The sequence below is a fragment of the Ziziphus jujuba genome, chromosome 9, assembly GCF_031755915.1.
Source record: "Ziziphus jujuba cultivar Dongzao chromosome 9, ASM3175591v1".
In the NCBI taxonomy this organism is placed as follows: Eukaryota; Viridiplantae; Streptophyta; class Magnoliopsida; order Rosales; family Rhamnaceae; genus Ziziphus; species Ziziphus jujuba.
The window spans coordinates 28,989,843-29,015,478 of NC_083387.1; the positions used below are offsets into that span (position 1 = coordinate 28,989,843).

Below are 25,636 nucleotides of genomic sequence, written 5' to 3' on the forward strand. Positions count from 1 at the left end.
GCACATCCGAATTGGAGTTACCGTTTAAAAGTTATGGGCAAAATAAATCGAGATCCAAACTGTTCAAAGGTGTCGGAAGTTGACTTTTTATGGTTGTAGAATTTTGTTTTGACTTTTGTATGGTTATAAAATACTCGTTGATACGAGTTCATAGACTAGCGGCACGCTTAAATTGGACATCTGGTTAAAAAGTTATGGACATGCAAAGTTTTCCGAATATCGTAATATTTTAATATATTTTGACTTGAGTGAACAGTATGTGCCACGTGTCGTGTTTTCAGCCAATACTGTGAGTGAACAGTATCACCCACAGGTGGCTTTTATTCTGGCTAAAACGCGTGAACCGGGGAAGGAGAGAGAAAGAGGGGAGGAGAGAGAGAAAGAGAGAGCTAGAGAGAGAAACCAATCGGCCACCACTGCTTAGCCATTTTCCGGCCACCCTTTCCATAGGTCGGAATCACGGCCAACCGACCGCTGACGAGCCCGGATCGAGACTTTTTCCGGCGGCGACATCGATTTCTTCAAACCCAGATTTCTCCCTATTCCGGCCACCGTTTGCCTTACCGCCGGTCTTGTTGAGTCACCTAGTCTTCGATCTACCTTCCCACCAAAAATCACGACCAGTGGCCACCGAACACGCGCCGGCGGTGACGGGTTCCGGTGACCACGGTGGCTGGCCCGGAAATCGACTTTCCAACGAGTTTTCAGCTGCACCGCCCATCCTTTCCCACTAATTCTGACCCTCTGAACCCAAATCTAGTGTCCATTTTCCTCAATTCTTAACGGATTGTGAGAATCGAAGGTCTAAAATCCGAGAGCTTTCAGGCGAGATTCCAGCCACCTCGGGTCTGATATCCTGGAAGTAAGACCATATTCATAATCCTCGTTACACAAGCTTTGATTTGGTGCACGTGTGGGTAGTGGAGTTGATCCTACAGAGGATCTTGATTGATACACGTGCTTGAGGTGAGTGACCCACCTTCAAAACTATTTTGGGTTGATAAATTTATATATTTTATGTTGAATATGTGTTTGGAAATTATATTCATGTATTAATTATTTATAAATTATATTTGGGGATTTTGATGCCACAATTGAATAAAATTATAGTATAATTGTGCATTAAAATATAAATTGATTTTGGTAAATTATGGGAATTTTATTTTATGAAATTGTGGATTTAATTTTATTTAAATTGTGGTTGCAATAAATTTTGGAATTATTTATGTTTAATAAAAATATATTTATCCATCGATGATTTTGTGAGATCCAATTATATTTGAATTTTGAGGAATTGAAGTAATATTTATTTTTAATTATTGTTACATTTATGGATGGATTTGAAATTGATGGAAAGTATGCGATGGATTTGTGACAATGAATTATAAAGGAATTGTGGAAAAATTTACGGGTTTAATTGAATGGAATAAACCCGGTGGAATTTTTTTTTTTGGGATTTGAAACTATATGGATTTTAGAATTTTTATGATGCCACACACGTACCAGTGTTCTGTATATGTGGATATGATTAGTGCGCACATGGATATGATTAGCGCACAGGTGGGTGTGAGTAGTGCGCAGGTGATTTATGGGTTGTCCTGTGGTTGCCATCGGATCGAGGGTCAGCAAGTTGATATCGGCCGTAGCCACCCCCCGCCATGGCCAAGACGCCTGTTTGCAGCGGCACGGTGGGACGCCATATGACCGTCTGCCTATTTCTCTCTTTAACCTCCTGTCTGGCGGTACCTCGGGACGCTGGGTACCGTTGGTGCCACTGGTATATAGTGTGTGCATCAAATGGTTTTCACGACCTGATTTTTAATAAAATGTATTTAATAGTGTTTCATTAATTATTGAATTTAAAGGTTACGCAATTTTTATAAAAATGCTTTTACAAAATTATTATCCAAATTGTTTTGGTATTTTGAAATCCATTCTAATATATTATATTTTCCTTCATTTTATTATATTCTTAACATTTATATCAAATGGGTGTTTTATTTTGATTAAATTATTCCTTTATTTAATTGTTCAATTAATTGAGTTATTCTAATTATTTGATTATTTTTTAAATTGTTTAAATATGATTATCATGGATATCTTTGTATTATCTGTTGATGATATGTTATTATTGTTTTAGGATTGTTACACAAGTCATTTTCATTTCTATTATTATTCTCATTCTAATTTTGAATTCTTAATTTGTTGTGTTGTATTTGTAAATTATTTGGTTAATTATTTTTCTGAATCTTGGGCATAAAACATCGGATTTTGTAAAAATGTTTTAAAAAGGGAACATTTCCAACTGAGTGACCATAAGGGTTTTGAGAGAAAAATTATTTTCAATCATTATTACTAAACCATTCATGTATTTATTTATTCATTTGCTTATTACTAAATTACTTGATTATTAGTAGTTAGTAGACTGGGTCGCTCATTGAGATGATTAGCATCTCATGTTTTCAAATTTCGTTCCCTTAGACTCAGGTGGTAGACATTGTTCGATCAGGGCGACCTCGACAGTTTGATCGTTCCTGGAACTTCGAGAAGTCTTCTTTCCTTTGTTTCTCACTATGTAATTTTCTTTCTACTTTGTTGTATAACTTTCATACTTAATTGTATCTTATGATGCTCTGTATACCGTGGGATATATTTCCTTAATTATTGTAATGATTCCCTGTTATTATTTCGAAGTGTTGAAATTTGTGGTAATATTTTGTAGTAAAGTGGGAGGAATAAGGTGGTGTATATAGAAGTGTGTTTTCAGTGCAGGAAAATTATGGTAAGTCCAACCCTTAGGGGAGGTTATGCCGGATTTTCCATTGGAGGGTCTGGTAGAGTTTTCTTGGGATCAGGGCTTGTCTAGGGTTCCGGTGAGGAATTTTGGACGGGTCCTGACAATATATATACAAAAAGTACATTATAGCATTTATTGAATGCTAGATACTATATTTATAGGTAATATAGAGATGAAGAAATTAGATTTAAAAAAAAAATAGCACTAATTTGGATTTTTAATTAAAAAGTAATCATAGGTTTGATATAGTAGTAGAATTGTTGAAAATACATATTCATATTAACAGTTCAAATCTTAATCGGATGAATTTGAATTTAAGAAAATAAAAATTCAATCCTTAACATAAATATAAATGTAATAGATTGTTTATAATTAAGGTAGCTAACAGGTGGATATAAAATTTTAAGAAAATTAACAAACAAAAAATGAAGAAGAACTAATGAAAATGAAGGGGGTTATGTGTATCACCAGAGCATGGTGTGCATTATGGGGTCATCGTAGTGCTTAACAACCTTAACCATTTTAGAAAGGTGAGAATAATAAACACTCAAAAATACTCCATCAAACCCAAATTCCATCGACATGACTGCATCTGCCAGAGTGCTAATGCCATAAGCATGAGCAAAGAGTGGAACAAGAAGCCTACCGAGTTTCTTTGTTTGAGCAACCAGGCCATAAGGGACAGGAACTCGATTAGCGAATCCATGTTGTTCAGCTTGCGTATCTCCTGCTTTAGCTTCATCACAGCTTTGGTTATGGATTCCAACTTATCTTCTCCATAAATTCTTATCAAGGATGCACCTTCACCGATCATTTTCAATGCCTCATTGAGATTCTCACAATCGCAAAGAAAAAGGGATGTTAAATCTGTGCTTGTCTATATAAGGACTGTTGTTGATGTCCACAGCAGAAGATTGGGTTTCTTAGATGTATATTCAATGCCACATTGGGCTACCAATGCTACAATAACTGGAATTGATACACTCTTCTTTACCTTTTTAATTAGGGAAATTTGGCCCAATGCCCTCATGAGGATGAGCTTAACAATTGGTACCCCTTTATTTGCTATCTTTTTTTTTTTTTCTACCCTTCAATATCCATTTTAACCTTAAAACAATGTGAAATGACTTGGGTATCCTTATTTTAATTTCCCAGCATCACGTTATTTTCACCACACCACACCAGTATTCCCAAAACATTCAAATGCTGCAGTCCCAAAACATACTCACCTTTAGTTTTCCCTTCTCTTCCTCTAATCCCTCCAACCACTTTCTCTTACCCACTGTTTCGTCCTCTCTCAGTTTTCTCCACAGACCCAATACTTTCTGCTCTTTTCCACTCCAACCTCGATATAGAACCCTGCCATGGCTAGCCCAAGTCGCCAAACCAACCACCTCTACAGAGACTAATGCGCAGGAAGAAAGTCCCATCGAACTCTTTCAATTTGATTCTCCTATTTTTGCCACCAATGATGAACCTTCTTCTATCCAAGTGGCCACCAGCGTTCTTCTCACCGGAGCCATATCTGTTTTTCTCTTTCGCTCTCTCCGCTACCGTGCAAAGCGTGCCAAAGAATTGGTACAAAATTAGACTACCATTTTATTTGTTGCTCTCAATTTCAAATTTTAGGAATTGTTTTTTTTTTTTCTGGGTACAGGATTTTGTTTACTTTAATTCTTGATTTTGTCAGTGATGTAATAATTCAGCCGTACATTGTGCACTAGGTGTTCTTTCTTCAGTTCAATGCTGCATTTTTATTTTTCATTTTCCTTGATTTCATTTTTTTTTTCTTCTTTTTGTAGTGTTGTGTCTATTGCTATTCTATTTCGCGTTGATAGTCAAATCCCACATGTTAGCAAGTAAATGTGATTCTTCAAGTTTGGTTAATACAAGAAATTGCTTTTGATTTTGGTTAGTGGCTTTGATTTTGCAGTTCTGCTGTATCTAATTGTCACAACATAATCTTGGGGAACTGGGTTTTATATTTTGTCAATTTATCCATTCACTTCTATATGTTTCCAGCAAGGACAATTTGATTACCAATGGCTTCATTGGTAATTACCAAAGGCCCGATGGTAATCAAATTTTTTTTGACAATTTTAGAACTTTTTCCAAACTTTATGGGGATTTTGATGTTTAGGAATATTGATAAATGTATATTTTGCATGTTGTTGCATGAAACACACATTAAAAGACTTGTAGGTGTCAAAAAATTTGTAAACTGTAATTACTGAAAGGCCTTCGGTAATTATCGATGAAACCTTCGGTAATTTTTCCAGTAAAGGCAATTTGATTACTGATGGTTTCATCGGTAATTACCGAAGGCCCTACGGTAATCAAATTTTTTTGGCAATTTTAGAACTTTTTCTGAATTTTATGGGGATTTTGCTGTTTAGGATCATTGATGAATGTATAGTTTGCATGTTGTTGCACGAAACACACATTAGGGGACTTGTGGGAGTCAAAAAATTTGTCAACTGTAATTACCGAAGGGCCTTCGATAATTACTAATAAAACCTTCGATAATTTTTCCAGCAAGGGTAATTTGATTACCAATGGTTTCATTGGTAATTACCGAAGGCCCTACGGTAATCAAATTTTTTTGGCAATTTTAGAACTTTTTCCGAACTTTATGGGGATTTTGCTGTTTAGGATCATTGATGAATGTATATTTTACATGTTGTTACATGAAATACACATTAGGGGACTTGTGGGAGTCAACAAATTTGTCAATTGTAATAACCGAAGGGCCTTCGGTAATTACCGATGAAACCTTCAGTAATTTTTATAGCAAGGGCAATTTGATTACCGATGGTTTGATTGGTAATTACAGAAGGCCGTACGATAATCATATTTTTTTGGCAATTTTAGAACTTTTTCCAAACTTTATGGGGATTTTGCTGTTTAGGATTATTGATGAATGTATATTTTGCATGTTGTTGCACAAAACACACATTAGAGGACTTGTGGGAGTCAAAAATTTTGTCAGCTGTAATTACTGAAAGGCTTTCGGTAATTACCGATGAAACCGTCGGCATTGGTAATTATCGATGCACCATCCATATTGATTTTTTTTTTCTTTTAAATGTTTTCACTTCTTAATGTCTTTTTTTCTCTAATTTTGTCAACGATTATCATTAATAAAGCTAGATTTAGCACGTTCTTGGTGGAAACACACGCTATCGAAGCTGTCGGATGGAATTGTGGTGATTCTTTTGTGACGGTGGACAAATGTCAATCACCAACGATGCATCAGTAATTACCATTGGGCATCAATAGCATCCTTGTAACAGTAAGAAACTTTAAAAAATACTTAACACAGAATGATATTTTACCAATACAATACGATAGATGACTTATAAAAAGGAGAAATGCAAATCTAAAAGAGATTGGAAGAAGCTTTCAAGCTGAGAATAGTCTCCAATGTAATAGCCCTTAAGGTTTTAAAAGGCCTCGCAAGGGAAAGGTATCTACACCCTCTTATAAGGCACGCTTCGTTCTCCTTTCCAACCGATATGGGATCTTACAATCCACCCCCCTTGGGGCCCAGCGTCCTCGCTAGCACATCGATCCGGGTTTGGCTCTGATACCATCTGTAACAGCCCAGACCACCCGCATGCGATATTGTCCTATTTGGGCCTGGGGAATCCTCTTACAACCCAGCCCTCAAGGTTTTAAAAGGCCTTGTAAGGGAAAGGTATCCACACCCACTTATATGGCATGCTTTATTCCCCTTTCTAACCGATGTGGGATCTCACAATTGTAACACCCTATCCCAAAGTACATCGAAATTTCTAAAATTTGATCGAGGTTGACCAGGTTTACCAATCGTTGATCGAGAAGGGATCAAATGTTGACTTTTTGCTCCTGATGGAATTTCACATTGACCAAGGTCCCGTTACGAAGTACATGTTGTCATGAGTCCATAGACTAGTAGCACGTTGAAAATGGAGCTACGGTTTGAAAATTATGAGCAAAACAAGTTGAGGTCCAAACTGTCCAAGGGGTGCCAGAGTTGACTTTTTGTTCATGCAAAGTTGAGCTTTGACTCATCCATGGTTGTGAAGTACTCATCGATACGAGTTCATAGACTAGCAGTACGTCTGATTTGGACATGTGGTTTGAAAGTTGCAGACCTGTGAAGTTTTTCTGAGACAGCATTTACTATTCATGGATCTGTATGTATGTGAACAGTGATGCCACGTGTCAAAAAAGTGGACCCACCCGTGAGTGCATAGTGGCACCCACGGGCGTTTTGATTGACTGAGAAGGGGAGGGAGGAGAGAGAAAGAGAAGGAAGAGAGAGAGTGAGAGAGAGAAACCCAACCGACCAACCGCCGTTCACCCATTTCCGGCCACCAGAACAGTACACGCGCCACCCTAGCTTGAAGCCCACCTGAAAACCAGCCGACCAGCCAAAAATCATGGCCAACCGACCGCCGATGCATCCGGATCGAGACTTTTTCCGGCTGCGCCGCCGATTGTTTCAAACCCCGATTTCTCTCCATTCCGACCTCCATTTGCCTCACCACCAGTCCCGTTGAGTCACTCATTCCCCGATCTACCTTCCCACCAAAAATCACAGCCAGTGGCCACCGGACGCGCCGCCGGCGGTGGCTGATTCCTATGACCACGGCGGCTCGTCGGGAAATCGACTTTTCGACGAGTTTCCAGTTGCACCGCCCATCCTTTCCCACTAATTCCGACCCTTTGAACCCAATTCTAGTGTCCACTTTCCTTAGTTTGCGACGGATTGAGAAAATCTAGGACTTGAATTCCGAGAGCTTTCCGGCAAGATCCCGGTGACCACGGGTTCGATCTCCGGGAGGAGCATGTGTGAGCCATAGAATTGATCCTATGGAGGATCTTGGTTGGATTGCATGCTCGAGGTGAGTGATCCACCTTCAAAATTATTTTGGGATGTTAAAATATATATATTTTGTGTTAATTGGTTATTTGAAAAAATATGTTTGATGTGTTGAATATTTAGTAAATTTATATTTGGAATTTTGATGCCAAAATTGAATGAGTTATAATTATTTGTGCATCAAAAAATATTTTGATTTCAAGAATTTTACGGATATGGGATTTTATTATTAATTATTAAATTAACTTGTTGGAATATTTAATAATTGAATATTTCAAAAATATGTTTATGTGTTAAATATTATGAGAATTTCTTTCTAGAATTGTGTTGCCAATTTATAATGTTTTTAATATATGTTTTGGTGCCAAAAGAATATATTTGGAAATTTAAAGAAATTGTGGTTTTGATTTATTTTAATTATTGCTATGGTTATTATTCAATTATTGTGCACAATTATATGAATTAATTATATATGGAATTTATATGGTTTTCATATTACTGATTTAAATTGATTTTTCAGAATTGGAGAAAAATATTGTTTTAAAGAATTATGTTTCAAAAATATTTATGCTATTGGAAAATTGTATATTAGAGTTGATGGAAATGAAAGTTGATAGATTTGAAAATTGTATAATTGTATCGATGGATTTATGCTGGTGATATAAAAAAAAAAAAAATGTGGGATTGTGAATTTGAAAAATGGTATGATTCCCACAGTTAGTTTTGGAAAAATTGTTATTTTTAAAACAATATAGTTATTTGTTTTAGATGCACTCATACAGTATTGGTGTTCTGTACTGTGTATGTGGATGAGCGCGCAAGTTATAATGTCTCCCTTGAGTAGCCATCGGACCGAGGGCAGGCAAGTTTGATATTGGCCATAAGCCGTCCCCCTCCATGGCCGAGATGATGGTTTAAGCAGTGGCACTGTCGGGACGCCGAAGCGACCGTATGCATGTTTCTCTTTTTAACCTCCTGTCAGATGGTGCTCGGGGCATTGGGTATCATAGGGCATCACTGGTATATAGTGTGGTGCGTCAAGTATTATTTTTCTGATATAAGTTTCAAATCCTAAAGTTTTAAAGCCGTATTTAAATTAAATGTATTTAATTTGTTTATTTACCTATTTCCAATTAGTATTTTCTAAAATGTATTTATTCATATTTTATGTCATTTATTTTAAATTAATGTTTTTTAAATGCATCTTGCCATAAAAATATTATATAGATTGGTTGAATATTTCAAAATGAATATTGTAGTATTTTTCTACCACTTATTTTATATGATTGTTTGTAATTATTTAAATTATATTTTTGACACTGTTTATTTTGATTTATTAAATCAAATTTTATGAATTATATATTGAATTTTACTTTTATGTTATATTTCTTTAATACAAGTATACTAAATTTATTTGATTATATTTTATTCGTATTTGGATTATTTAAATTTTTATTAAATTAATCATTCCTTGATTTTTGGGGCATAAAATATTGGATTTTGTAAAATGTTTTAAAAAAGGAAACTTTTCCAACGGAGTGAATGGTGAGGGTTTTGAGAAAAAATATTATTTCCGATTAATTATTATTTATTTATTCTAAATTAATCAAGTGTACTATAATTATCGACTATTATAATTGTACAGTAGATAGGGTCACTCATTGAGATGATTAGCAACTCATATTTTTAAATTCCGTTCCCCTAGGTACAAGGATTGGTAGACGTTCGTCCGGAGCAAGCTTAATCTTTGTTGCTGTCATACTGTGAGGAGTTCTCTTTATTTTCATTTATTTCTATTGTAATATTTCTTTCATCCTTGTTGTATAACTTCCATACTTAATTGTACTCTATGAAACTCTGTATACTGTCTTGGACATTTATTTATTAGTTATGCACTGATTTCCTATTATTCATTTGAAGTGCTGTAAATTTGTGGAATTAAATTGTAGTAATGTGGGAGGAATAAGGTGGTATATATAGAAGTGTGTTTTCAGTGCAGGAAAATTGTGGTAAGTTCAACCCTTAGGGGAGGTTTTGCCGAATTTTCCATTTGAGGATCCGATAGGGTTCCTGTCAGGACCCGTCCAGAATTCCTTCCCCGGAACCCTAGACAGCCCTGATCCCAGGGAAACCCTACCGAACCCTCCAACGGAAAATCCGGCAGAGCCTCCCCTAAGGGATTTACTTACCACAAATTTACCTGCACTGAAAACACACTTCAAAAATATCCCCTTATTCCTCCCACAATACTACAAATTGGTTCCACAAATTTGAGCACTTCAAAATAAATACAGTAATCCAGTGCATAATAAATACAACAAGAATGAAAGAAATAATACAACTGCAATAAAGAAGAACAGGGTACTTCACGAAGTAAAACAGCGATGAAGATCAAGTCCGCTCCGAATGAACACCGACAACCTGGTACCTAGAGGAACGGAATTTAAGAGTGTGAGATGCTAATCATCTCAGTGAGCGACCCTACTACTATACCATATAATATCACAGTAATAAGTATAAATAATAATTATTTGGAAATAATATTTTCTCTCAAAACCCTTACAATTCTCTCAGTTGGAAAGGTTCCCCTTTTAAAACAATTTCACAAAACCCTTTATTCATATTCCCCGAAAACCAAGACATCAATTAAATACCAGAAGCGGTAACAATTATATTTTTAATTCCAATTCAGTTTCCAAACATTTTATTTTTAAAACACAGTTCTGAAAATCATTTGATGCACCCACTATATACCAGTGGCGCCAACAGTACCCAGCGTCCCAAGGTACCGCCAGACAGGAGGTTATAGAAAGAAACCGGCATACGGTCGCGTGGCGTCCCACTGCGCCGCTGCTAACCTGGTGTCCCGGCCAAAGGGGGGTGGCCGCCCTCTCCGATGGCATCCACAGGACACCCTCATAATATCAACCGCGCGCTACTCACACCCACCTGCGCGCTAATCACATCACCTGCGCGCTAATCACACCCACCTGCGCGCTAATCACAACCGTGTGCACACTAACCATATCACATAATCAGAACACCAGTACGTGCACGGTGCATCTAAAAATTATAAAATCCATAAATTTAAATCATAAAACAAACTTCACATTTTTCATAAGCATAGCGGGCATAATCCATCCGCTTGAACCGGGAAATTCTCCACAATTTCCTTATAATCCATACCATAAATTCCATGATTTTCAAATCCACCAACTTCCAAATCCATCAATTCAAATATCCACATTTTCCCAATAGCATAAATAATTTCTCGAAATATCATAATCAAATCTCATAATATTCCATGGGCATATTTTATAAAAATTGAAATCACCAATATAACCAAATATTTTCTTTGAAATATTTGAAAATCAAATCATGCCCAATTTACCATTAAAACCACACCAATTTCAAAATCCTCAAAACCATAAAATAATTCCACACGGCATAAATTTGTAGAATTCGCATTTTCTTAAATCCAATAAATTCATAAATAATTCTACAATAAATCCAATAAATATTTGGCACATAGAAATTAAATTCCAAATATTTAATTCACACATAATATATTCATCAATTAAATTCCCCAAAATTAATTTGAAGGTGGGTCACTCACCTGGAGCACGCAATTAACCCATGATCCACTACGGGATCAATTCTACGACTCACCGGTGCTCCTAGAACAAAATTCACAGACAGTCAAATAAATTAATATTTTATTCGGGTAAATAATACCCGGTACCCGGGGGGTCAAAACACAAACGATAACTAAAATTTACGAATCATATACCGAATCGAAGCTCGAGTGATGCTAATCACAGATCCGGTCTTAATTTCCGATGATCGTACCCGACGGGGTCGGAATTTTATCGGGAAGCTTTTCGGGTTTCGGCTCCGCAATTCTCCCAAACCGTCGCGAATTGGTGGAAACGGAAGTCGGATTTGGGTTCAGGAGGTCGAACACTGCGGACTGGAGCTGGCCGGAATTTTCGGGGTACTCGCCGGAACAGTAATTTCCGGCGGGCCGCCACGTCACCGGCAACCGTCGCCGGAACAGTAATTTCCAACGGTGGCCGTTTGCTGTGAAATTTTGCAGATTTGTAGATCGTGAGGAGAGCAATCCAACGGGACCGACGGTGAGCAAAACGGAGGTCGGACGGCGGAGAAATCACCGTTTGAAGATTTTCGACCCCTCGCCGGAAAACGCTCCGATCCCGGCGCGTCGGTGGTCCGATGGCCGTGATTTTTGGTGGGTAGGCCGGACTTGAGGAGAGGATGCTGGGTGTATGGCGCGTGTACTGTATATCGGCCGGAATAGTGCCGATTCGAGGTGGCCGGCGGTGGAGGGAGAAAAATCGCCGCCAAACTTCGGACGTCCGATCCGGGCGCGTCCGGCGGCCGTTCGCCGTGAAATTTGGAGGTTTTGCCGGAAATGAGGTGGGCAAGCTTTCTGTCCGGCGCGTGTACAGTAACTCGGCCGGAACAGTGGCAAAATCCGGTGGCCGGCGGGTCCTCTCTCTCTCTTTCTCTCTCCTCTCTCTCTTTCTCTCTCTTCCCCGAGAGTTTTTCAAAATTAAAACCCTGCATGACACTGTTCATGCCACGTGGACCAATCAGAAACTGACACGTGGTGTTTCACTGTTCACCGACCCAAAAAAAATATTAAAATAATACGTTATCCGGTAAACTTCAAACGTCCATAACTTTTTAACCGGATGTCCGTTTTGAGCGTGCCGCTAGTCTGTGAACTCGTATCGACGAGCACTTCACAACCATGCATGAGTCAAAGCTCAATTCCCCATAAACAAAAAGTCAACTCCGGCACCCCTTGGACAGTTTGGACCGCAACTTGTTTCGTCCATAACTTTCAAACCGTAGCTCCGTTTTCGACGTGCTACCAGTCTACGAACTCGTGGCATCGTGCACTTCGCCACGGTGCCCTAGTCATCTCGAAATTCCCACCGAGTCAGAAAGTCAACTTTTGACCCCCTTGGTCAACGGTCAATGGTCAACCTCGGTCAACGTGCACGGATTCCGGTGCGATTCGGGACGGGGTGTTACAGCCTTCCCCCCTTACAAAAATTTCGTCCTCGAAATTTCCGCACGTCACTGGAACAGATACGGGTACTGCTCACGCATCTGTGCTTCGGGTTCCCACGTTGCTTCCTCGACCAAGTGGTTCCTTGCCAACCAATCCACGCCCAACACTACTTCAAGTCCGGATAGATCCAACAGGATCAGGTCTGTTTCCATCCCTTGATCTGTGAAATCGTCGGGCGTAGTCCTGGCTCCCTGCTGCGTCATAGCAAACACCCGGCCTTGACTTGTCTGCTGGGGTCTCCTTCCTCTACCTCGACTCGATCCTGCAGACGGCTGGACTGATCCCGAAGAAACTCCTACTGGCTGACTCCCCTGGGAATTCTGTCCTGGAAATATCCCCGTATGCTGTGTCCGTCGACCTGCTTCTAGCACACTGCCGCTACAATAAGGGCAATCCCTCCTTATGTGGCCTGGCTGCCCACACCGAAAGCATAAACCATCCATCTGACACTGCCCAGAATGACTCCCCCTACAAAGTGGACAAATCCGCGGAGAACCAATGCGTGACTGCTGATACGAGCTTGCATCCACACTGATCGAATGGCGAGCTGGCTGGGGCATGCGATAACTATCTCTCCTCTGGAATCTGCCTCGTGGGCTTAACCCATCACTGTCTGAGCCTGAGCTATGGCTCTTCTTAGCTGCCCCCTGTCGAGGTACTCCGCTATACGATCCTTCGAATGATCTGCGCCTCGAGGGTCTGTGTATCTCCTCCTGTCTCTCTAGCTCGAGCGCTGCATCCCTGGCGGACTGATAGGTGGGATGTACTGATCCAGAAAGGGTGTAACCGATGCTCTCTTTCAATCCGTCTATGAACCTCACCTTCTTCGTGTGATCGTCGGGAATCAGGTGCATGCAGAATCCTGATAGTTCTCGGAATCTCCTCTCGTACTCGGTCACTGTCATGTTCCCCTGTCGCAGTTCCTCGAACTCTCTCCTTCTCGCCTCACGGTACGCAGGAGGACAAAACTCTATCAATGGCAGTTGTTCATCCCAGCTACCACGAAACTGCATAATGCAAGACCTTAGCAGGTCTTCTAATGTCTGAATTGTGCACTCTGCTTGTCCATCAGATTGCGGGTGAAAAGCGGTGCTGTAGTTAAGTCTTGCTCCTAGTGCATCAGCCAATTTCCGCCATAGTCGTGAAGTAAAGCGCGGATCTCGATCGGAGACGATGGCTAACGGTACTCCATGAAGACTTACAATGCGTTGCACGAACAACTAAGCTAACTTCTCGGGTGAAAAATGTTCTCGTACCGGTAGGAAGTGTGCCGACTTGGTGAGACGATCAATGATTACCCAAATGCCGTCGTACCTTCTAGGTGTGGAAGGAAGCTTGAATACGAAGTCTATATTGAGTTCTTCCCACTTCCACACGGGAATCGGTAAAGGTTGGAGTAGTCCCGAAGGCTTCTGTCTTTCTGCTTTCACTTGTTGACAAATCAAACACTTTGATACGAAGTCTGCCACTTCTCTCTTCATACCAATCCACCAATAATACTTAACAAGTGTCCGGTACATCTTGGTACTTCCCGGATGCATCGCATACATCGAGCTGTGCGCCTCCTCCAAAATCTCCTTCTTGAGTCCTGGGATATCCGGAACGCAAAGTCGTCCTTTATACACGAGGGCTCCATCCCTCCTTATGGAAAATTCCGGATCAAGACCTTCTTGTACCTTGCCCTTAATTGTCCTCAACTTAGGATCTTCCATTTGGGTCTCTACTATACGATCCACCAATACCGGTCGTACCTGGAAGCTAGCCATAAGAACTCCTGAAGCATGCATCCTTAAACCAACAACCAACTCTCGTAACTCGATCAGCAATCCAAAAGGTAAGATTAGAACTTAAGTCTAATTTCCTCAAATACTGGTATCACCAAGTTAAGGTTAAGATTAATTCACTTGTCTTCGATTACCCTCCTAGTACTTACAATTATAAAACCCTTGCTCCTCATTGATTAACCAATAGTCTTAACCTCGACAAACATCAATCTTTCTTTTAACTAAATTCATCAAGGTCATGAATAAAATTCTCAACATCCAAATACCATTCTTGAAAACCCTAAGTTTCCCCCATTTCAAATAGATTCCATGAATCCACACCTCAAGCAATAAGAAATTTAAATCTTAATTCTAGCATCACCACCAATACTATGAACAAATCACTAGATCCTTAACCCAATAAAGTATTCCACACTTCTTAAATTCTAACTCCGTCCCAAAAATCATACTCCTTATCATTGTAAATTATCACCAACAATATCAACCACCTTGAATCGATGAAGCACCATCAATACGAACCTTAAATCTCCAAGGAAATAAGATATCAAGATCTTAGCTTCTAGAATGAAAAATAACCATGCTTAAACATCCAACCATGCCTAAGGAATCATCCTCATCTCATTAACCTCATCAACCACCAAGTAGAACTTTAGTCGCTATCCGGATCTTGCTTGATTCTCTAAACGCTGTCGTACCTTCTCTTTGTGAATGATAGTTTAAGCACGAAATCCATATTTACATCTCCCTACTTTTACTTATCGGTGACCTAAGTACCTTTATTCGGATCTTGCAACTTCCTTTATCGTGCCAAACCACCATGTCATCCAGTGAGCATTCCATACGTCTTAGTACCCTTGGGGTGTATCGCATACATTGAATCGCGTGCTTCCTTTAAGATCTCCTTTTTGAACTCAACGATACCCTGCTTTGGATTCTTAATTGGCGATACTTAACCTTAAGTCGCTTTTGGAAAAACCATAACATAAAACAAATAATAAAATATATTTTTCAAATATACCTAACTTGCATAGGCAATTGTTAAAACTCCACATTGAAATTCATATCTTAAAATCCATAGCATAAAATAAAATATGCACGCTTGTAATGGAGGTACGTACAACACCTTCTACATGTTACGTAATCCATGATTCCAACTGTCGCCGACACTCTGCTACCAATACAAACCAGGGTGGTTGCCTATATTGGCCGTCCAATTCCCCGGGCTCGTAGGCAACATGATCATGGGGCTAGCTCTACATGGACCACATTGGTTCGCCGCCTCCATATGGTGCAGTATAATATCAAACAATATAACATACAGATACATGTATGAACACAAACCAAAAATACTTGAATAAAACACCTTTAATTTCAAATACCACTTTGAAAAGTATTTAATTTTGATAATCGATCGGAAAAATATTTTTGACGCCTTGAAATCGATCGATCGACACACATCCTTAGGCAATCATCTTTCTCCTCCATGAACGAAACGGATACCATTCACGATGATAAGCTTGACCTTCAAAAAGAAAAGGCATCCTCGACCATTGACTAGGCCATAGGAATTCCCCGTTAGGCTAGATGATCCTAATTGACACCCTCGAAGATTAGAGTTATTCAAACTCGGGCAACGAATTTACTTCGAGACAAACAGAAAGAACGCTTTCACACGGGTAAAACGAGAGATTAAACACGGATAGGATGCACAACAATGCACAGTCCCTTAGGAATACTAGAACCTAGAGCTCTGATACCAACTGTCAGGACCCGTCCAGAATTCCTTCCCCGGAACCCTAGACAGCCCTGATCCCAGGGAAACCCTACCGAACCCTCCAACGGAAAATCCGGCAGAGCCTCCCCTAAGGGATTTACTTACCACAAATTTACCTGCACTGAAAACACACTTCAAAAATATCCCCTTATTCCTCCCACAATACTACAAATTGGTTCCACAAATTTGAGCACTTCAAAATAAATACAGTAATCCAGTGCATAATAAATACAACAAGAATGAAAGAAATAATACAACTGCAATAAAGAAGAACAGGGTACTTCACGAAGTAAAACAGCGATGAAGATCAAGTCCGCTCCGAATGAACACCGACAACCTGGTACCTAGAGGAACGGAATTTAAGAGTGTGAGATGCTAATCATCTCAGTGAGCGACCCTACTACTATACCATATAATATCACAGTAATAAGTATAAATAATAATTATTTGGAAATAATATTTTCTCTCAAAACCCTTACAATTCTCTCAGTTGGAAAGGTTCCCCTTTTAAAACAATTTCACAAAACCCTTTATTCATATTCCCCGAAAACCAAGACATCAATTAAATACCAGAAGCGGTAACAATTATATTTTTAATTCCAATTCAGTTTCCAAACATTTTATTTTTAAAACACAGTTCTGAAAATCATTTGATGCACCCACTATATACCAGTGGCGCCAACAGTACCCAGCGTCCCAAGGTACCGCCAGACAGGAGGTTATAGAAAGAAACCGGCATACGGTCGCGTGGCGTCCCACTGCGCCGCTGCTAACCTGGTGTCCCGGCCAAAGGGGGGTGGCCGCCCTCTCCGATGGCATCCACAGGACACCCTCATAATATCAACCGCGCGCTACTCACACCCACCTGCGCGCTAATCACATCACCTGCGCGCTAATCACACCCACCTGCGCGCTAATCACAACCGTGTGCACACTAACCATATCACATAATCAGAACACCAGTACGTGCACGGTGCATCTAAAAATTATAAAATCCATAAATTTAAATCATAAAACAAACTTCACATTTTTCATAAGCATAGCGGGCATAATCCATCCGCTTGAACCGGGAAATTCTCCACAATTTCCTTATAATCCATACCATAAATTCCATGATTTTCAAATCCACCAACTTCCAAATCCATCAATTCAAATATCCACATTTTCCCAATAGCATAAATAATTTCTCGAAATATCATAATCAAATCTCATAATATTCCATGGGCATATTTTATAAAAATTGAAATCACCAATATAACCAAATATTTTCTTTGAAATATTTGAAAATCAAATCATGCCCAATTTACCATTAAAACCACACCAATTTCAAAATCCTCAAAACCATAAAATAATTCCACACGGCATAAATTTGTAGAATTCGCATTTTCTTAAATCCAATAAATTCATAAATAATTCTACAATAAATCCAATAAATATTTGGCACATAGAAATTAAATTCCAAATATTTAATTCACACATAATATATTCATCAATTAAATTCCCCAAAATTAATTTGAAGGTGGGTCACTCACCTGGAGCACGCAATTAACCCATGATCCACTACGGGATCAATTCTACGACTCACCGGTGCTCCTAGAACAAAATTCACAGACAGTCAAATAAATTAATATTTTATTCGGGTAAATAATACCCGGTACCCGGGGGGTCAAAACACAAACGATAACTAAAATTTACGAATCATATACCGAATCGAAGCTCGAGTGATGCTAATCACAGATCCGGTCTTAATTTCCGATGATCGTACCCGACGGGGTCGGAATTTTATCGGGAAGCTTTTCGGGTTTCGGCTCCGCAATTCTCCCAAACCGTCGCGAATTGGTGGAAACGGAAGTCGGATTTGGGTTCAGGAGGTCGAACACTGCGGACTGGAGCTGGCCGGAATTTTCGGGGTACTCGCCGGAACAGTAATTTCCGGCGGGCCGCCACGTCACCGGCAACCGTCGCCGGAACAGTAATTTCCAACGGTGGCCGTTTGCTGTGAAATTTTGCAGATTTGTAGATCGTGAGGAGAGCAATCCAACGGGACCGACGGTGAGCAAAACGGAGGTCGGACGGCGGAGAAATCACCGTTTGAAGATTTTCGACCCCTCGCCGGAAAACGCTCCGATCCCGGCGCGTCGGTGGTCCGATGGCCGTGATTTTTGGTGGGTAGGCCGGACTTGAGGAGAGGATGCTGGGTGTATGGCGCGTGTACTGTATATCGGCCGGAATAGTGCCGATTCGAGGTGGCCGGCGGTGGAGGGAGAAAAATCGCCGCCAAACTTCGGACGTCCGATCCGGGCGCGTCCGGCGGCCGTTCGCCGTGAAATTTGGAGGTTTTGCCGGAAATGAGGTGGGCAAGCTTTCTGTCCGGCGCGTGTACAGTAACTCGGCCGGAACAGTGGCAAAATCCGGTGGCCGGCGGGTCCTCTCTCTCTCTTTCTCTCTCCTCTCTCTCTTTCTCTCTCTTCCCCGAGAGTTTTTCAAAATTAAAACCCTGCATGACACTGTTCATGCCACGTGGACCAATCAGAAACTGACACGTGGTGTTTCACTGTTCACCGACCCAAAAAAAATATTAAAATAATACGTTATCCGGTAAACTTCAAACGTCCATAACTTTTTAACCGGATGTCCGTTTTGAGCGTGCCGCTAGTCTGTGAACTCGTATCGACGAGCACTTCACAACCATGCATGAGTCAAAGCTCAATTCCCCATAAACAAAAAGTCAACTCCGGCACCCCTTGGACAGTTTGGACCGCAACTTGTTTCGTCCATAACTTTCAAACCGTAGCTCCGTTTTCGACGTGCTACCAGTCTACGAACTCGTGGCATCGTGCACTTCGCCACGGTGCCCTAGTCATCTCGAAATTCCCACCGAGTCAAAAAGTCAACTTTTGACCCCTTGGTCAACGGTCAATGGTCAACCTCGGTCAACGTGCACGGATTCCGGTGCGATTCGGGACGGGGTGTTACAGTTCCCCTGGGATCAGGGCTTCTCTAAGGTTCCGGTGAGGAATTTTGGATTCCCCAGGCCCAAAGAGGATAATATCGCATGCGTATGGTTTGGGCTGTCACATCCAATCTAAAACTAAATAAATTTTAATGCATACCATTCAAACACGTTCAAATGGTCCCCGAAATTTTAATGTTTCATCCACGAGTATGATTAAGTTTGGGGCTTTGAGATTTTATATCATAACGACATATGGTTATATGGATGGGGTCTATTTAAGCGTTAAAAGTGCCTTTTTTTTATTTTTTTAATGATGAATTAAAAAGATATCTCCTGATAGATAGTATTAGTACTATAGGCACTATATCAATGGTCCCATATGCCACATGGCCATTACAGAGGTATAGGACCTTACGAGATGATAGAAAGGTGAATCAAAACACAGCATAGTTGAATCGGCTTTTTTCTGCTGTGCTGGTGGTAAAAGTGGCTTGTTCAAATGTAGGGTAGGAACAAATATAGCAGATAATTATGAAACATCAATACGTTAATAGACAAACCTGCCCTTGTCATCCAAGCCCAATAAATTATCTCCAACTGGCCCCTACAACAAATGACAATTGGATTTTGTTATGTTTGAAGGAGAATGACTGTCTACACAAGGAGCAGAGCTCGTTTAGATCTTTATAGAAACTTAGTAATGCCAAAAAAAAAACAAAAAAAAAAAAGGCAAAGAACAGAGGTCCCACCTTAATTAAGCAGATGTTGGGGGACAAAGAACCATTTCTGTTCCATGCCACAACTAAGCAAAAGTCCTTGTATCAAATTAAAATTATTTTGTTTTGGAAAGGCTAAAGAATGAAGGTGATAAAAGCAAGCATCATAGAGATATAACGACTGAGAGACACTAATTTTCATTTTCATTCTTTTTGTTCCATAATAGAAAAGAACAAATAAGTAAAAGAGTACTTACCAACATGTATAATATATATACATTCTTGTATGGTTTGCATTTTTTTTTCCCTCTCTGCAATCTCACAGGTTAAGAAAAATTACCTTTTCAAGTACCTTCTAACCTAAATTACCTCTCCAGAAAAATTACGTCTTCAAGTACCTTCTAACATATATATTGACACTTCTTCATTCACTTAAGATATAGTCCCTTCCAAAAAAAGCAAAAATTTAACAGCTGGTTTTTATTTCCTTCTAGTGTCTCTATATGCTCTCTCCCCTTTCAGATTAAGAATGGATGCAATATTAAATTTGTTTCACAACTTGAGAAACCAAGCGGATACTGAGAGTACCAAAGTATCTGTTTATATAACAATCAGCGTACTCAGATAACAATATCGGATGCTTCTGAACGCATACCACACTCATTCTTGCTTTAACTGCAAATAATAATTTAAATAAAATAATACAATTCATATTCTTGTGAACAATACAACTGAGGGGAAAGATTGATAGTCTCCTATGGAAAAAATCGTTTGAGATGAATTATCAAAGATAACACCTCCAAGTGCTTCAAGACTGATAAAAAATTAAAAAAAAAAATTCAAAATGTTAATGGAATGGCATAAGGTGAAAAATTTGGCATTTTGAGACATATGACATCTTTGTCGCTGCATGCTCAAACTTCTTGATAGTAGCTTCATTCTCCTCCAAGCTAGTCTGAACAAAATACCTGACCCACCAGGATGAACTCCTCATCTTAGCCTTCAAAAAGGAAAAAAATATAAAAATGCCAATTTGTCGGTTATTTAGAAAATTAAATTGTTTATAAGATGATATTTAGACTAAAGCAGCCACGAGACACAGGAATATCTGTAGCGCAACAATATGAGCTGAAATATTAAGATAAACCAGCCTTTCAAATGAAAACCTTTCATTCCTAAAGCAAAAAAGGTTGTTTTTTTTCTTCGGTAAGCTTTTTAAATTCCTTATATTTTCTTTGATTCCAAACCTCTCCATCCAATCTCACCATCTCAAGCAAAGGAAGATTATCATGAAAATGATCAATAACAAAACGTCAGCAGTTAATGTAACAGCTTATCACAATGAATTAAACAACTTTTGAAATAAAAGAAAAGCATATGAAAAATAAGTTTCAAATGCAGATATTCTTAGCACCCTTCCATATTTGGATTCTGAAACTTTAGCTTTCCGATGACCAGGAGAGCCTGAATGGACATTTCAAAAGATGTCACTAGAAAACAATCATATATTTTTCATTCCGATATAGAAGTTTTACTATCATAAGTATCAAGCAAAGATTACTTTGAAGTTTGAACATCATAAAAGAGCAGTTTTCTCAAAGAACTGATATCATTAAAATACTATGATTGTCCAGTACATTCAAACACAACAAGGAAAATCAAAATTTGCTGTCAAATAGAAATGTGAATATCAGAGAACCTTCTTCTAATTTATTAAATGTTTAAAGCATCTCATAATATTACAACATAATATATAAGAAAATTTTAAAAACATCCTACCACCTTTTGCTTTCGTTGGCATGTGGGAAGGCATTAAGGAAAAAATCTTAAAGCATTCTAATTTAATAATTGTGAAACTTGGGATTAAGAAACATGCACCAAGATTGGAAGATAACATCATAATCTCATATAAAATTTGGTTTTCATGGTCTTCACTAAAAGATACTTATGTGCCAATTATCCATATATCTTATGTTTAGGAGGCACAGATTGCCAATTAATGCAACAAAAACAGTTACAAGAGACTCAGAATAAAGAGAGCATAAAGAGCAGCAACAGATAACCACATAGAAATGCAATTAACAAACAAAATACAGGGTAAAGCCTTTATACGTTCACAAAATCTATTTAACAGTTGTATGATCTTTTCACCTGTAAAGATCACAAGCCCATCAATAGATACCCTTGCCAGATCTGGGAGGGTCTTGTTAAGGTACCTAGGAGACAAATATTCCAATGCATCTGAAACAATTACAAGAGAAAATGATTTTGGCCTGTATGGAAGTGGAAACTTGATGTTGGCAACATGCACAATGCCTTTCTTCACAAGAGCTTTGCAGTTTCTATCAGCATCCTGTATGTCATTTGTTTCCACACCCCAGGCTTCAGTTTCTTTCTCCTTTAGCAATTTAGAAACCACTGAACAAGTATCAGGGCCAACATGCGGAATTTTGTGCATGCTGTCACCATATGCTTTTGCTAGAATGGGAATTGCTCGTTGGACCTCCACCGTGCATGAAAAATCACCTGGAAATAAAAGGAAGTTAAAATCCTCAAGAGAGGTGACACCATGGAAAGTTAAGCTCTTTTTCAGAAGGAACAATTTCAACTTAATCTACTATGAACTTTTATATAACTCTGCAATTGGGTTGACACTTCTACAATGTTCAAACAAGCCAGCAGCAAATATGCATTTTAAAGTTAGTTAATCAACAGAGAAATACATTATGAATTGATTGATCATAGGCTTCATTGTTCATGGAAAATATGGTTTAAGCATGGTCGAAGCCTTACTACACAAGAATAGCTAAAGGAAACCTCTGGGGAAAAAAATATCATCCGAGACTAAATCATCAAATACATAGTTATGCATCCATAATCACTCCACCTTTGATTTCAAAATCCAAAATTCATGAATAAATTCCAAGTAACACAAAATATGCAGCAACCGACATACGAATCACTGGAAATCTTCAGACAGATTGAAAACAAAAATGTCAAACAAATAAGTAAAAAGACCCAAAAAAAAAAAAATTTACCTTCAAACTTGCCAACAGCCTCCCTAATGTTGACAAATCCACCTGTCATATTAAAGTTGAATTGCAGTCAAGCATAGCGAGTATAACAAAAATATCCCGCGAAGTAGTTCTCAGCCAAAACATGATTGATAAACAAATTGGAAGAATTCTATCACGTATAGTATAGAAGCCAGTTACTAAGGCGACAAAAGGAAAACGATAAAACCCATTCGTTATTAAACCAACATGTATATTATTTCTTAATTCTTATAGACAAAAATAAATTGATCACAAATTTTATGATATGATTACAGGGTTTAGATAATGAAAATTTGTGGTGGTCTATAACAAAAACTAGGAAATACACGATCAGACTATCATTTCCAGAGAAGTTCATATTCCTAAACTGCGGAATTATAAGATGCCATTATCAAAATCAGCTCTTTATGTGTGTTTTGCTTACACGTACGTGTGATAAGTTAACATAGATAGTAACAAGGTAAAAACAACTATACTAAGATACGAATCAGTATCTTAAGACAGTGTGTTTTATGACAGTTGTGCTGTCAAATATGGCATAGAAAAGGCTCAGAATTTATGACATATCCATTAAATTGAACAAGCGGAATGGTGACGACACGAATTTGATTTTTGGAAGTGCAACAAAAGCCCATGAAATAGCTCCTACAAAGGCTCTGTTGGTATCAATCTCAATTTGACCCAAAGTTCCCCATCAATGTCAAAATCTCGAACACCAACTGGCCCCACAATTGGTATAATGCCAAACTTTAGTGACAGCATTAAATGCATACAGGCACCTCCAGTATAACGGAGACCGATTTGGTACCTGGATGAAATTAAAAGAAATATCTTCAGTTAGTTACAATATTTAGCATACAAGTTTCAAAGAAAATAATTAAATACCTAGAGTATCCATAAAGAAAAAAAAAATATAACCCTAATTTCGATTCCAACTTATCCCAAAATTAATAAAAAAAAAAACCCACAAATGTTTTAAAAAAAACCCCATAAACAAATCAAATCGAAAAGTTAAAGGAAAAATGAAGCAAACAGACTAGGCATTTTATCAGAGAGGCCAAGCAAAACAACAAGCTTGGGCATCTGCTTCCGCCATGCAACACCACCCTTGAGCTTCTTATACAAATCCACATCCTACTTCTTCACAATACTCTAATTTCGAATTCTAAACCATCAATTTCTTTGTATGGAATTTTTGGCAACCGAAGAAATGAAACAGGGCTCTTTGGCAAAAGAGCAACTAAGTGAAGAAAGCTTGATGAATGAGAAGAGATGAGCCAGCTTTGGGAGAAGGGTGATGAAGGAGAAGAGAAAAATCGGATGAAAAAAAGAAAGAAAAAAATAAAAATATTTAATTTGAATATAAGGATATTTTAGGATTATTAAAAATTGAAAGGATAGAAAAAAAAAAATCAAATTAAAAAGTAAAAATCATTAAGCTCATCCTACGAGGATACTGGGCCAAATTCCCCTTTTAATTATGTCTATGGAGCTTCGTTTTTGGGAATAGGGTAGCACTACAGCACATGCCCCAGCTTCTTGAGCTTTCTTGGTTTGCTTGGCATCCTAGACGTGGATGATAGTCCCCCGTGGGCCTATTGACAGACTTTGATGTGTAGTGGAGCCCACTCTTCATTATGCTATTATTATTTGAAACAATGTAAATATATATAAACAACAACCAATTAATGGATTTTTTACCCAAAAAAAAAAAAAAAACAAATTAACGGATAACACTTGAGATATCAAATAAATTTATTCATATATATATATATATATATCATATTTATATTTAAATATATATACTTATTTTTTCAAAGGTCATTTATCATAAATAATATATTATATTAATATCATAAAATATTAATTCATCAATACTTATTTTTGATAGATTTATTTGATACCTAATATTATTTATTTATTACAATAAAAACTTTACAATTAATTCATTAAATTTTTATTCAAAGGTAATGTGCAGATGATATTACCGCGCACGCCCATTGACAGACTTTTGAGTGGTGGAGGCCATCGCTACATTTGAAAGAATATTAGTATATAAACAACAATTAATGGATAATGCTAGAGTTATTAATGAGTTGCACACTAATTTTGTGGCAGGTAGAGGTTTGCTAAGCATAGATATACAGTCATATGGCACACAAGTTACTAATACAAATCCACAACGCAAATGATCTCCTACAAGAACCTTACCTTTTTTCATTTTTTTTTTTTAATGTTAATTAGAATCTTACATGATCATGATCACTAGATTAATATATAAAGTACGCCTCTATTTTTATATCATATACTATTATAGACTATTGAAGTTATCCCCCCAAAAAAAGAAAAAAAGAAAAAAAAAGAAAAGAAACATATATATACTATTGAATAATACTAAAGGGTACCAAATAAATTCACCGTATACTAAATAACATCAAATAGACTTATGTTTAGTTATAGAAGGGTTTACTTATCCCTTTTCTTCGTTGGTTTAGTTTGAGGATATATAGTCCAGCTAAGTTGTGCCACGTCATTGTTCCAGCTCAGCTACGGTGGTTAATGTCAAGCATGTATGTGTAGTGTGT

General features: G+C 38.3%; 1 protein-coding gene across 1 annotated transcript; it reads right to left on the minus strand.

Annotated features, from left to right (window-relative positions):
- Positions 1–20,716: 20,716 nt before the first annotated feature.
- On the minus strand, positions 20,717–23,133 carry LOC132799501 (probable pectin methylesterase CGR2). The gene is made up of 3 exons (XM_060811542.1): positions 23,034–23,133; positions 22,147–22,521; positions 20,717–21,459 (listed from the first exon to the last, which is right to left on the minus strand). Exons 1-3 carry the CDS (start codon positions 23,080–23,082, stop codon positions 21,332–21,334), a joined length of 552 nt encoding a protein of 183 aa, XP_060667525.1. The 5' UTR covers positions 23,083–23,133; the 3' UTR covers positions 20,717–21,331.
- Between the last annotated feature and the right edge of the window lie 2,503 nt (positions 23,134–25,636).